Genomic DNA, 14,327 nt, shown 5'->3' on the forward strand with positions numbered 1-14,327 from the left:
AACACCTTGAGTCTATATTGTAGTTTGTTTTGGATGAACAAGAGTGGTGGACAACATTTTTTTGACAATGGTTCCTCTCTCGAGTTTTTGACTATAATAGAATTGGCCATGGACCCATTTAACATTGGAGTCAATGGGCATGTCCGAAAATGTCATTAAAACAGCCAATAATGTTCGTTTACAAAACTGTTAAACTCACCGAGTGGTTAGTGGTGTTCGTTGATGATTATAAACAATATATCGTCGCAATATATGATTCCAATCCGTTTATTTTGCTATAGTGGAACTATTTTTTCAACAATGGGATTTTACAAAATGACGAATAAAACACGACAGAAACTGTATTTCGCAACACTTTTTGTTTCTGGAACATCAACGAACACCACTAATCACTCGGTGAGTTTAACAGTTTTGTAAACGAACATTATTGGCTGTTTTAATGACATTTTCGGACATGCCCATTGACTCCAATGTTAAATGGGTCCATGGCCAATTCTATTATAGTCAAAAACTCGAGAGAGGAACCATTGTCAAAAAAATGTTGTCCACCACTCTTGTTCATCCAAAACAAACTACAATATAGACTCAAGGTGTTAAATACCGGAATTATCCTTTAATGCATGGTAGGCAATCTGAGAATCCCATATAAGTGTTTGAATCCTTTCTCTCTTCTTACATTCTTAGAGTTTAAGAGATATATAGTCATATTCTGACTATTATTTATTTTATGTTTGTAATGTATATTAGTGCTTAAGGAGGAATGAGTGTATGCATGTTTCCTTTATTCATCTGTATTTTGTTTCTCTCTTTATAGAAACCACACACTCAAAATTACATTCACCCTCAAACTCACTCACACAAGAAAAAGCAAAGAATAAACGGAATAATAAGAACTTTCTCTCAGCTCTTCATTTCATACTCTGGAATATTTGGCCTTAAGTGGTGTTCTGGCCGACACATCTGAGTGAACCTGGTGATAAACCCAGAATTAGCACCTAGACTGAGCGTCTACCCATTATCTTCACTTCACACACAGTGACGTATGCAGGACACACAGAAAGACGAGAATGAACGTATTATGCCAAAATGTCCGGTTTGTTAAGTATCCTCATAAGAGCAGTCTTAATTGAGTGTAAAGAGTTCTGGAAAAATGGGACGGGTGCTCTATATTTAATTTATAATTTATGCAGTCAAGAAAGTGTTTGATAACTTTATTCAATTTATGTGTAATTCCTACCTGTTAGACAGGAAGGGCACAGATATTTATTGTGGGCTTATGTGAAGATTGTTTTAGTTGACTTACATTAAAAGTTATATTTTTTTGGAGCCTATAAATGTTAAAATTTATAAAATTCAATACACTGTAATGTTGAATGGTGCTAAATGTTTAAAATTGAGAAAAATGAATTTAAGACACAGCAGTGGTATCATTGATACTGGCCTTCATTCACAAAAAGATGCCATTAAACACGCATTTCAAATATACTGTAATGTACTTATAGTACATTATAAAATATATTTAAAAAAAAGCTCGTGCAATTATATCTAAATTATCCCAATAAAAAAAAAAACACAAATACACCAAGTAAACATTTAGGTGAGATTTGCAATGGTAATCGAGCAATATTTATTAATAAAAGCCTTAAATGATATCATAGAAAGTATCTCTTCAAAAGAAATTACAGATGCCTAGACTTGCAATGTATAAAATGCAGTTCTTCCCTGCGGCATTGAAAATGTATTAAATTTAAGGTATCGTATCAAAGTAGTATCGTGACAACCCTAGTATAGGGTACCACAAATTCTCAAAGGGTGCCATGACTGAAAAAGGTTGGGAAACATTGGTTTACACTTTGAAAGCAATCCAGACAAATGCATTCAACTACTTCTTGAAGTTGTTGAAAGTAGACCAGCTCAAATTTTAGACACATTTACACCCGTTTTTAGCATCCACTTGTTTGATCTGATCAACCAAAATTGATCTCCAGGTTTAAACCGGGCATAACAGAGAGCAAAGCAGATTGTCAAACAAAGATGAGGTCATGCTAATACAGCACAAACAAGACAGTAGACACTTGAGGTTACAAGTTTGTTTATTTTCAAAAGCAAACAAATTTAAATGAAGAAAACAAGGCAAAGTACGCAGCTATGACTTCACTTGATGCAACAACCTCAATATACCTGGAGATAAATTCTTATTTTGAGAAGTCTGAGAATGCAGAGGTGCTGGATCTTGAAAGCCAGGCTGGACTGACTGCATCAGAGTCATAGCTTGAAGTGGTATTTCACTGGGTTTCTCCAAAGGTTTGGAACCAAGACTGGAAAGAGACATGTAACTTGACTGCTCTGTCTTAGGAAAGACCTGGAATCTAGACTGCCGGGACACAGACTGGTAACGGGCTTGTGCTGACTGCAGGCCACTGGGCTGGACCACAGATTGGTAACGGGCTTGTGCTGACTGCAGGTCACTGGGATGGGACACAGACTGGTAACGGGCTTGTGCTGACTGCAGGCCACTAGGCTGATCCACAGACTGGTAACTAGCTTGTGCTGACTGCAGGCCACTGGGCTGGTTCACAGACTGGTAACGGGCTTGTGCTGACTGCAGGCCACTGGTCTGATCCACAGACTGGTAACGGGCTTGTGCTGACTGCAGGTCACTGGGATGGGACACAGACTGGTAACGGGCTTGTGCTGACTGCAGGCCACTGGGATGGGACACAGACTGGTAACGGGCTTGTGCTGACTGCAGGCCACTAGGCTGATCCACAGACTGGTAACTAGCTTGTGCTGACTGCAGGCCACTGGGCTGGTTCACAGACTGGTAACGGGCTTGTGCTGACGGCAGGTCACTCGGATGGGACACCGACTGGTAGCGGGCTTGTGCTGACTGCAGGCCACTGGGCTGGACCACCGACTGGTAACTAGCTTGTGCTGACTGCAGGCCACTGGGCTGGACCACAGACTGGTAACGGGATTGTGCTGACTGCAGGCCACTGGGCTGGACCACAGACTGGTAACGGGCTTGTGCTGACTGCAGGTCACTGGGATGGGACACAGTCTGGTAACGGGCTTGTGCAGACTGCAGGCCACTGGGCTGGACCACAGACTGGGAGCTGGTTTGGGCTGACTGCAGACCACTGGGCTGGTCCACAGACTGGTAACGGGCTTGTGCTGACTGCATACCGCTGGGCTGGAACACAGACTGGTAACGGGATTGTGCTGACTGCATGCCACTGGGCTGGGACACAGACTGGTAAGGGGATTGTGCTGACTGCAGGTCACTGGGCTGGGACACAGACTGGTAACGGGATTGTGGTGACTGGAGGTCACTGGGCTGGGACACAGACTGGTAACGGGATTGTGCTGACTGGAGGTCACTAGGCTGGGACACAGACTGGTAACGGGATTGTGCTGACTGGAGGTCACTGGGCTGGGACACAGACTGGTAACGGGATTGTGCTGACTGCAGGCCGCTGGGCTGGAACACAGACTGGTAACGGGATTGTGCTGACTGCATGCCACTGGGCTGGGACATAGACTGGTAGTGGGCTTGTGCTGACTGGAGGTCACTGGGCTGGGACACAGACTGGTAACGGGATTGTGCTGACTGCAGGCCACTGGGCTGGGACACAGACTGGTAACGGGATTGTGCTGACTGGAGGTCACTGGGCTGGGACACAGACTGGTAACGGGATTGCGCTGACTGCAGGCCACTGGGCTGGGACATAGACTGGTAGCGGGCTTGTGCTGACTGGAGGTTACTGGGCTGGGACACAGACTGGTAACGGGATTGTGCTGATTGCAGGCCACCGGACTGCACCACAGAGTGGTAGTGGTCCTGTCCTGGATTTTGGCCACTAGGCCAGACAACAGACTGGTAACGGGCTGGTGCTGACTGCAGACCACTGGGCCAGTCCACTGATTGTGAGCCAGGTTTTTGGAGACCAAGCTGGGGCACAAACTGGTAGCTGGCTTGGGCTGGTTGTTGAATTCTAGTCTGGTCCACAGACTGTGAGCTGGCTTGGGCTGTTTGTTGGATGCCAGACTGGGAGCTAGTTTGGGCTGGTTGTTGGATGCCAGACTGGTCCACAGACTGGGAGCTGGCTTGGGCTGGTTGTTGGATGCCAGACTGGTCCACAGACTGGGAGCTGGCTTGGGCTGGTTGTTGGATGCCAGACTGGTCCACAGACTGCGAGCTGGCTTGGGCTGGTTGTTGGATGCCAGACTGGTCCACAGACTGGGAGCTGGCTTGGGCTGTTTGTTGGATGCCAGACTGGTCCACAGACTGGGAGCTGGCTTGGGCTGGTTGTTGGATGCCAAACTGGTCCACATACTGTGAAGTGGCTTGGGCTGGTTGTTGGATGCCAGACTGGGAGCTGGCTTGGGCTGGTTGTTGGATGCCAGACTGGTCCACAGACTGGGAGCTGGCTTGGGCTGGTTGTTGGATGCCAGACTGGTCCACAGACTGTGAGCTGGCTTGGGCTGGTTGTTGGATGCCAGACTGGTCCACAGACTGTGAGCTGGCTTGGGCTGGTTGTTGGATGCCAGACTGGTCCACAGACTGGGAGCTGGCTTGGGCTGGTTGTTGGATGCCAGACTGGTCCACAGACTGGGAGCTGGCTTGGGCTGGTTGTTGGATGCCAGACTGGTCCACAGACTGGGAGCTGGCTTGGGCTGGTTGTTGGATGCCAGACTGGTCCACAGACTGTGAGCTGGCTTGGGCTGATTGCAGGCCACTGGACTGGTCCACAGATTGCGAGACAGCTTGTTCAAAGTTTTGGCTGCTGGCTTGAGACGATTGTTGGAGGCTGGGCTGGGCCACAAGTTGGTATCTTGCCTGTGCTAACTGCACACCACTACGCTGAACTGTGGAACCATAGCGTGACTGCAATAGTTGCTGGCCACTTAGCAATGGCACAAATCCAGATCCAAAGCTGGCTTGCCCCAAATGATAGCTGGGTTGTGAGGACTCATATCTTTGCTGCAAAGGCTTGACAAAAAAGCTAGAACTTGAAACCTGGACTGGCCTGGTACTGGAAAATAACTTGGAAACAACTTGAAGTCTACTTCTCTGAGGCTTGACAATGGGCTGCACTGCAGACTGGTAGCGGACTTCCACTAATTGGCCACTGGACTGGGAGCTGTTCTGCACTATTTGCTGGCTACTAGATGCCACAGACTCATTACTAGACTGTTCTACAGTTTGATAGTTGAGCTGTGTTGGCTCAGGTAGAGACTCAATGTGCATACTTGTACCCATTGCAGTGGTCACAGAACCAGAAACAAGACTGCCACTACCAGCTGAAGATATCAGAGATCCTTGAAGTTGACTACCAGCATCAGAGTCAGAACCAGGCGTATATACATTAGTCATTGGTCCAAAACCAGAAGAGCCATTTTGAGGACTATAGCTTACACTGCTATACACACCCTTAACTTGTGCAGCACTGTAAGTGTTACTCCTGGGCCTTTGAGGACTGATGGGATTTGATGCATCAGCACCATACCAGCTGTAGGAACTACGTGGCTTCACATCCTGCATGGGGAAACCAGCCATAAAGTACACAGGATAACCACTCCTGACAAAGTCACCAACTAGAAGAAAATAAAAGGGGGACGGGACGGGGACGGATGGACAAAGAGAAGATAATCAAATAGACATGCTAGCAAACATGAATAGAATTTGCCTGGATAAACCTTACCACTTCCAATATGGTCACAGACACAACGACTGAGAAGTACCAAAGAAAAACTGTAGACGAATAAAAAAAACTTGTTAGATGAATGCCACTTGTTAACAAATACTATAATTGATTTGCATACCTTAAGAGTCGGCTGGTACCCTCCATGGCCAAACAAAAATACAACTAACCACCTCAACAACACCACAAAAAAAAAAATGATACACAACATTGACCTCCAATACATATTAGTGTTGTCTAACGTGACATTTTATAGTGCGGCAACTGCCATTACCAATTGCTTACTGACAATCAGTTGTCATGGGGACATGTAATACTCAGTTATTAGGTTCAGGTGTTTTAACTCTTGACAGCTGCCATTTCATTCAAGATATTTGTTTTTTTTATGCTATGATTACTGGACAAAAAGACAGCACAGAAAATACTTTTTGAGGATTAATTAAAAATACTTAATTTTTTATTCAGTGAGAATAATTGTTAGCATTTAAGGAAGCAGTAGTATGCTCGCTGTTCAAATGTCTTGGGAAATAAACTGCTGTACCCAAAATAACCACACGATGTCACTATTACGGCAACCATTTTACAGTGCATTCAAAAAACATTCAAGCCCATTTTCTTTACATTATGTTACAGGCAGCCTTATGCTAAAATGCTTTAAAATGTAAATAATAAAAAGCAAAAAAAAAAAGAAAGCAAAAAGGCAGATCTGTGATAACTTTGAAAATGTAACTTTATTAAAAAGAGAGAGAAAAAAATATCTTCGTTGGTATGACACTTAAAATTTAGCTCATCCCGTTTCTCTGGATCATCTTTGAAATGTTTCTACACTTTACCTGGAGTCCACATTAGGCAAATTCAATTGATTGGACATAATTTTAAAAGAAACACACCTGTCTATAAATGGACTAAAAGCTGAAAATGCAAAGAAAAATAAGCCACGATGAGGTCCAAGGAGCTACAGAGGCCATATGTGGTCTTCAGAATATGTTTTCCTTTTCATTGAAGCCTCTGAGGAGTGCAAATGAATTTGAACACACTGCCATAACATTATTGGTATCATAATAACCTTTATATTTATTAATTTGCTAATGCTATAACTGTGGTTACCTCTGTTTGCCACATACCGGTATGGTTAGCTTACACACATGACCCAGTTCTCAAAAGTTGACATACCAGTTATACCAAGACATGTCAAAACAGGTCTGTGTAGAAAATTACTGTAGGCCTAATGAAACTTGTGATGTTCAATGTATTCAATCATTTTGCTATGGTCTGGCTAAAAACAAAACAAACAAACAAAAAACCTATTTCAAAACTGGATGCAAAAACTGGGCAAAAAACAAACAAAAAACTGAGTCTGACTATCAGTCCACACTAGAAAAAGAGATGAATAGAAAATGATCTACATGAATTTTAACAATATTGTACTTCACAAATGTCAGTTAAAACTGTCATCTGCAGTCACACAAACACAACAGGACAGGAAATTAACACAGAAACTAGTACAAATGCAAGTTCCTCATACCGAAAGTATTTATATTATAATGTTTAAATGTTTATAGCTGAGATTCTTAAAATTTACCTATATTTAAATATCACTTTGTTAAATTTTCTTCATGTAATGATGACTCATGGGAAATATCTGATGATATCAGATCGCATGACAGTGTAATCATACTGTCTTATAATGCTCACCACATCTTCTGTTTCAGAAAAAGGAACTGAGGGTGAGACGCATGTGGTTATTTTTGTGTGCATAGCAGACATTCTTCCTGTACCATAGAACGGTCAGAATTTACTACCTTCATAGAACTTTCTAAGAAAACTGTCTTTTGAAAGTGCACTATGTTGACAAAGACATTGGGGTGGATCACATGTATTAAAATGTGCTTTGGCAGTTTACGGATTAGTTAATTTTTTTTAATGTTTTCTCTCTGTGTTCTACACACAGGCCCTTCTGTTGTTCATCATGATGATGATATCCTTAAAGTATTTAGAAGAACACTGCAGTACATTACAAGGACTAGAGCACATACAAATCCCCCTTTTCTTCTCTCTGTCATCATTTCTGTCCTTGGGGATATTCCACTCATGAGAAGGGAAATTTATTTATGCCTAAAAATCCCAACAATGGTCTTTCCCAATTACCAATTCACCCTGTAAGTGTAAGTATATTACAAAGGAAGAAGGTACTTCCCCCAAAAGATTTCAGACTAAAACTTACGTATGTAACATGGGAAAATAATCTTTCCTCATTTGACGAGCAATTAATAAACCAAAATGTATTTATAATATTTTTGTTTCTTTCATAAACATTTACTTAATATTTTAAACAGAAGTAGCAAAACACAATAAGCTTTCTCTTCAAAGCGAAGATAATAATTTAGGACATTAAAATAGCACTGTGTTCCTTCATATACTTCCTAACACCCTTCTAGAGACCACTGATCTAAAGACATTTAAACAACAACAACAACATATCATTGATAAGAAACTGACAACACTTCCTATCATGAGTGCAGAAATTATATCTTCTTCATCTAGTGGTGATAAAATTCTGACACATTTTAAAACTATTTCTCCCAACTACAGCGACTTTATATAAAAAAAATAAATGCATGGTTCATACACAAATGCATGCAACACAGTGGATATTTACATGGTTGCAATATGTATTATCCATTGACAATGCTGATTTTGGAATTGACAAGTGGAAATGAACACTTCTGTTATCAAGCACAGTATCGGTCCAAAACGGCAACAGTACATCGAAACACTTACAGTACATCGAAAAAATTTATAAATATCACATTGGACAGAGCAATAATCACCAGTATGATCATTTTACTGAATTAGAAATGCAAATGAGTTGGCCAGCATTTCTTAATAAGAGTATAATGTTTTACTTCCTTATCTAGTACAATGGAGAATTTACCAGAATGCATGTAGAAAACCCTTTGGAGGACTCTTTGTCATCCAACATTATTATTCCATACCTAGTACCGGTAATGTCAATTATCTAATGCTTATGTGCTATGTTAAACAACGTATTCATAAAATACATTTCAGGAATTATGAGATTCAGAGCATCCAGCAGTCAAGTTTTCATTGTATTCATAATCCTGTGTTTTTATTGTTGGTTTAATGTCATTTATAGGTTGAAGTGAACCTTGCTCCTCTTGGACAGAAGCATTACTATTGACTCCATTAGAGTCCCAAAGCGAAACCTCATTACTGTCTGTTTTACAAGCACTGAACTTTATCATAGTCAGTGCGCGTCGCCTGAACTCTTTAGAGAGACAGAGGTAAATAACAGGATTGACAATGCAATGGAGAAGCCCAAAAATGGCCGTTATTTTGCTAGCTGTCCACTGCCTCCCTTCACACTCATCTGGCCCTGCTGAGGAAACGCTCTCCAGTGGCTGAGCCGTGCTCACGATGAAGGCAATGTTGTAGGGTGTCCAGCAAATGAAGAAAGCCAGCACAAGGGCTGCAGTGACGGCTGTACTTCGGCCCTTCTTCTTCTTTTGGCATTTGGAGTCGTGCCATAGCTTCAGCAGGACGAAGAAACAACAGAACAGCAGCACAAGTAGAACAAAGCTCACAAGATGTGGAAAACGAGAGGCAAGACGCCAGGAATCTGGTAGATAAAAGTGAACGCATTCCCCTTTATCCTTTAAGTGCTTTAGAAAGATCCAATCAGGGCTTGAAAGGATCAGGCAAAAGATCCAGATAAGCAGGCAGGAACCGTAAACCACCTTAGGTTTTTTTGGGGAAAACATTGGTACTCCACGGACGATGGACAGGTAGCAGTCAACACTGATGCAGGCCAACGTGAAGATACCACAGTAGAAATTGATCTGAAGAGATTTTGAAAGAGAATAGTTATTACAATAGCAGACCGTCAATGACAAATTAGAATGACTCATTTATGATGACTCATTTATGAAGATCAGGGTTCTAAATTAACACCCGCCAAATGCGGGTTAAAATTAATTTTGGCGGGTGTTAATAAAAACTTACTAGCCAGTTTGGCCGGTGATGCATGAGGCATTACATGCATGATACATAAGGCTCTGTTCCGCTCTATTCTCGGTAATTTATCCCCCTGGCAGTACTTCCTACATTTCCCATGAACACTGTGCCGTAATGCTACGTGATGACGTTTCAAACGGCCATTGGCTGCGCGCAGTTTGCAGTGAAACCAGTGCGAGAAACCATGGAAACAAACAGACAGAAAACACAAGAAATGAGACGGAGTTGGCTAGTAAAGTAGGTTAATATTAAACGAAATGCGGCGGTGGTTGGGAGTCGGGACAGACTTCTGGGGGCGAGAAGAGGAACGAGGCAGGGGATGAGGAGGGTATCGACAGAGAAACTAAGAAAATATGATGTAATGCCAAATGGCTGACGGCGTGAATGGCTAGTGTTTGATCACAAGATTGCCGCATGTACTCAAAAGAAAAAAACAAAACGAACAATTTCGTAGTAGGATCTAATAATTTTAAAGTAAAAAATTTCTGATTGGCTGGTAACTTTAGAAAGTTACCAGTCACATTGGCTGGTGATCAAAAAAGTTAATTTAGAACCCTGATGATGATGACTAAATGAATCGAAAAACTAAAACAAAAAGTTCACAAGAAAAAGCATAAGCTGACTACAATACAATCAATTATTAAAATGTGGTTGGTTCTCTCTTGTTTTGCATGTTCATTCATGTTTTTATTTGTATGACAGCCTGACCAAAAAAGATGTCTGTAAAGGTAAAAAATTTTTTTTTTTTTTTTTACAAATATTATGAATTATTATTAATATATCAAGTTTTTGGGGAGTCGCACCACATTTTACAACCTGAACTAACCTTGTCTTGTCATAAAAATGTCAAATGATCTGATCATTTAAGTTATATTGACCTTGATACAGTCATAAGGGTCTGGAGGGGTCTTTGATTTAATTTCTTGTTTTATGTTTTTATTCTTCATATTGGTTACATCAAACAACTAAGATTCAGCAGCCAAATTAAAAAGAATATGATATTTTTTCTTCTTCACTGATATCAGAATTGCTGCATCATCATGACATTTATGACTTTATGCCCCCCAAAAATGTCAAAAATTGATTAAAACATGCTTATTATAGAAGGTGTATTCAAGTGATTTTTAAGTAGCCTATCATTTTTTATGTATTTAGGAATTAAATAATAGATCATTAGCTCACGTCATAGCCTCATGTCACAGTTAAAAATAAGTTCACATTACACAAAAACTTTATTTGTTCTAAAAAAAACGGTACCTTTACCAGATCCCATCAGAAGATATCCATTTTATCTGATATCTAAAATCTGTCATTCCAATCCATGCTATGCTAACCTGAATTTCAGAGTCTCATTAACTCTTCCAACCATGTCTGATGATTGTAGCCGTTTATACAATAAAAACGGCAATCAACCCAGTGCTGAAGTCTACAGACTTATCCGAGTGATCCATAAGCCTATAGTAACTCACCTTGAACAGAACTCCAGACAGTTTGCAGAGCCCTGTGCCCATGTTCCATCCCTTAACCGCATCTACAGCCCAGAGAGGCAGTGTAAGCAGCAGCAGAGTGTCTGATACATTCAGATGAAAGATGAAGATGTCCATCACGCTCAGGTTCAGCCTCTTATGCCACAGTATTACCAGCACCAGTCCGTTTCCCAGCAGCCCCCATAAGAGCCCCACAGAGAAAAGCAGGGGAATGAAGATCGCCAAGGCACCAGAGACTGTGCTGGACGGGCAGACCACCTCCTTGTACTCGTAATCGTAATAGTCGAAGGTTTTGTTGTCCTTAAACAGTCCTTGCAGGTCTACCTCCATGTTTGACTAAAATAAAAACAGACTTAGCAGGGGTCAATGACAAACTGCAGAATGTCTGATTGCAGCTAGGCTATGAGTGGACTTGTTAAGAGTGGAGAGTATTAAATGTGCAGTCACATGCTGGGTTTTCACATGATGTTGCAACTTGCTACAATAGCGAAATGGAAAGTAAAAAAAAGAGTGGGTGGGACAGCTGACTGCTGTTACAGAGAAAACAGATGTCAGTCAGATGAATACGCGCGCGCGCGTACATAAAATTAAATAAACCGAAACCTCCTGCTTTGACATTGAGCTGCTGATCAGCTGAGTTTGCTATGCATTTAGATATGTTTCCAACAACTTTTAGCTGCTCTCATCTGTTAAGTTCAGTCGAGAACTAACGTTACACTTTTTTTGTTGTTGTTTGTTGTTAAATGCGGTTCTGTTCTGTTGTCAGCTAGCGATCCAATTATAGTTATGTAGGCTACAACATAAGGTTAAACACAATACAGTAGAGCGTAGGCTACGTGTTTGAACCAAAGGAGACAGAATCATAACTGTATAATTATAAGGGCTGAGATCAACTTACAGGTGTTGCCATGTTCTTGATTCTCTTTGTCTCCTTCTCTTCCTTTCTATGCAGTCCGCATTTTCTTTAGTTTTACGTAATCCATCTGCTGAGAATCGCATGTTTGCTCATTGCAAATACATGGTTGCTGTGCACGCGCAGTGTGAAAGAGGAGGAGGAATAGGTAAAGATGATCCTGCCCTTGTTGTTTTTCTTTTGACCCATCACTTCTGGTATCTAGTTCCCTCCTACCCGCTATCACGTGCACTCAGTCTTGCCCCGGGCCCCCAACTGGTTAAATATATCTCTCTCACTTTGTAATCGACTCGTAGCATTTGGCTTGCCACCCCAAATCGTCTTCCGCCACCATGCGGCAGCCGTACGACATTGACTCTACTACTGTATGTGGACCTATTTTTTTTTTTACAGTCTATGATGTGGACATAATAATGAACAGGACAGTCATATTCAATTTGTACTAAACTGGCTACGCCCCACAGGGATAGGATCTTTTTTTCCTCAAGCTTTTATTCAATAGGCCTAGCTAGTTCTCAATAACACCATTATTCTGCCCATTAACACAACAAAAGAGACTTGATTTTTTGCATATAGCCTGCACAAAATGGTTTCAGATATCTTATTAATAATACAGTGGCCTCAAGGTCCACTTTCCCGCAGAGTTTACCTCTAGCCCTAATCAAACACACCTGAACAAGCTATCATCTTCAACCTTAAAAAGTCACTATTCAAAATACTTAAAAAGTGACAAAAGTACATTTCAAAATTCACTATTCTCTACATTACGCTACTAATAATCCACTTGAAGGAGTGAATAAAAATGAGTGAGTGAATTCGGACACGAGTGCACCCGAAGGGCTGCCTGTGCTGCTGTTTAATTTGAAACTTAGCTAACTGGCTGCTCCATGGAAGGCTAATGAAAATATTTATCTTGAAATCTGTCATGGAAACTAGAATGTATAAATCTTAATTAAACAATTGAATAATGGATTAAAAATCTATTTATACCTCTATGATATTACGCTATAGGCTAACTACATTTTGGACCAGTGGGTTAGGCCTACTTACAGTGCATTATGAGTATTTTCTAGCCGGTAAGTGTATATCAGTGCACTCGTTATTAGGCCCACTTATAAAAGTTAAAGGGGTCATGACATGAGAAACCAAATTTGCCTTGATCTTTTGGTATATAAGAGGTCTTTGTGTCATTAAAACGTCCTGCAAGTTTCATAGCTTAAGACGTCCTCCCCATTATAAACGAATCATTTATTTAATCAAGCTCTAAATACAGCTCGTTCTGGATCCATGGTAAGAAGTGACGTCACGGTACGAAGTGACGTACCAGCGTTTGCATATGACCGCCTCCGGCACAAGACAACTACGCTTAAAGCGGAAGACAACTACGCTCATTTCGTATCATTGTCGCCCCCGCGACGGAAATTACGATGCCACGCAGATGTGCTGTTCCTGGCTGTGGACAAACAACATCTTTGAATACGCTGCCGAAAGATCCAGACGTCAGGGAAAAATGGATGCACTTTATTTTTTGCGGACGTCTCAGTCACGGCAGTGTTAGTTTAAGCGTTTGTTCTATACATTTGAAGGATGACTGTTTTGAGAACAAATCCCAAAATGATGCTGGCTTTGCCAGAAAACTGTTGCTCAAAGATAAGTCCGTGCCGACTATTCTGGGCTCAACAACGATGCCGCAAACTGTAAGTAATGTATTTAAAACTTTAAACTACTTTTTAAATACGCTGAATCCGCAAATGTTCTGGCTGGGGGCGTTAATAATTTATGCATAGGCACCGACGTTAGCCAATCATAACAGTGGGCGTTACCACTGAACTCTTAAAGGGGAAACACCCCCAAAACAGACTGTGTGAATCAGAGGATGAGAAACGGGGTGGGAAAAGGTCATAAATCACTACATTTTAAAAGTTTTTTGTAAAAAAAACTATAGTAATACTATAATTGCACCTAAGGGAACATAATAATAAAATTAAAAAACCCATGTCATGACCCCTTTAAAGGGGTGGTAAAATGCCCTTTTCACAAGATGTAAAATAAATCTCTGTTGTCCCCAGAGAGTGTGTGTGAAGTTTTAGCACAAAATACCCCACAGATATTTTTATATAGCATGTTAAAGTTTTTATAGCATGTTAAAGTCACTTTTTGAGGGTTTGCAGAAACGCACAGTTTTGT

The 14,327-nt window shown here is 41.2% G+C and overlaps 2 protein-coding genes across 3 annotated transcripts; both read right to left on the reverse strand.

Moving 5' to 3' along the window:
• Positions 1-1,997: 1,997 nt before the first annotated feature.
• Positions 1,998-5,931, reverse strand: LOC307005647 (uncharacterized protein). 2 transcript variants are annotated; one of them, XM_079626011.1, is made up of 4 exons: positions 5,827-5,929; positions 5,706-5,755; positions 5,434-5,598; positions 2,078-5,333 (listed from the first exon to the last, which is right to left on the reverse strand). In XM_079626011.1, the coding sequence occupies exon 4, from the start codon at positions 5,261-5,263 to the stop codon at positions 2,147-2,149; it is 3,117 nt and encodes a 1,038-aa protein (XP_079482137.1). In that variant the 5' UTR covers positions 5,264-5,333; positions 5,434-5,598; positions 5,706-5,755; positions 5,827-5,929; the 3' UTR covers positions 2,078-2,146. The 2 variants fall into 2 exon arrangements, with proteins under 2 accessions (XP_079482136.1, XP_079482137.1); XM_079626010.1 differs by having other exon boundaries at positions 1,998-5,598; positions 5,827-5,931.
• Positions 5,932-6,135: 204 nt separating this feature from the next.
• Positions 6,136-12,412, reverse strand: cxcr3.3 (chemokine (C-X-C motif) receptor 3, tandem duplicate 3). The gene is made up of 3 exons (XM_079624985.1): positions 12,126-12,412; positions 11,210-11,563; positions 6,136-9,565 (listed from the first exon to the last, which is right to left on the reverse strand). Exons 1-3 carry the CDS (start codon positions 12,135-12,137, stop codon positions 8,771-8,773), a joined length of 1,161 nt encoding a protein of 386 aa, XP_079481111.1. The 5' UTR covers positions 12,138-12,412; the 3' UTR covers positions 6,136-8,770.
• Positions 12,413-14,327: the final 1,915 nt, after the last annotated feature.

This window comes from Phoxinus phoxinus (genome assembly GCF_949152265.1).
Source record: "Phoxinus phoxinus genome assembly, chromosome: 10".
NCBI lineage: Eukaryota > Metazoa > Chordata > Actinopteri > Cypriniformes > Leuciscidae > Phoxinus > Phoxinus phoxinus.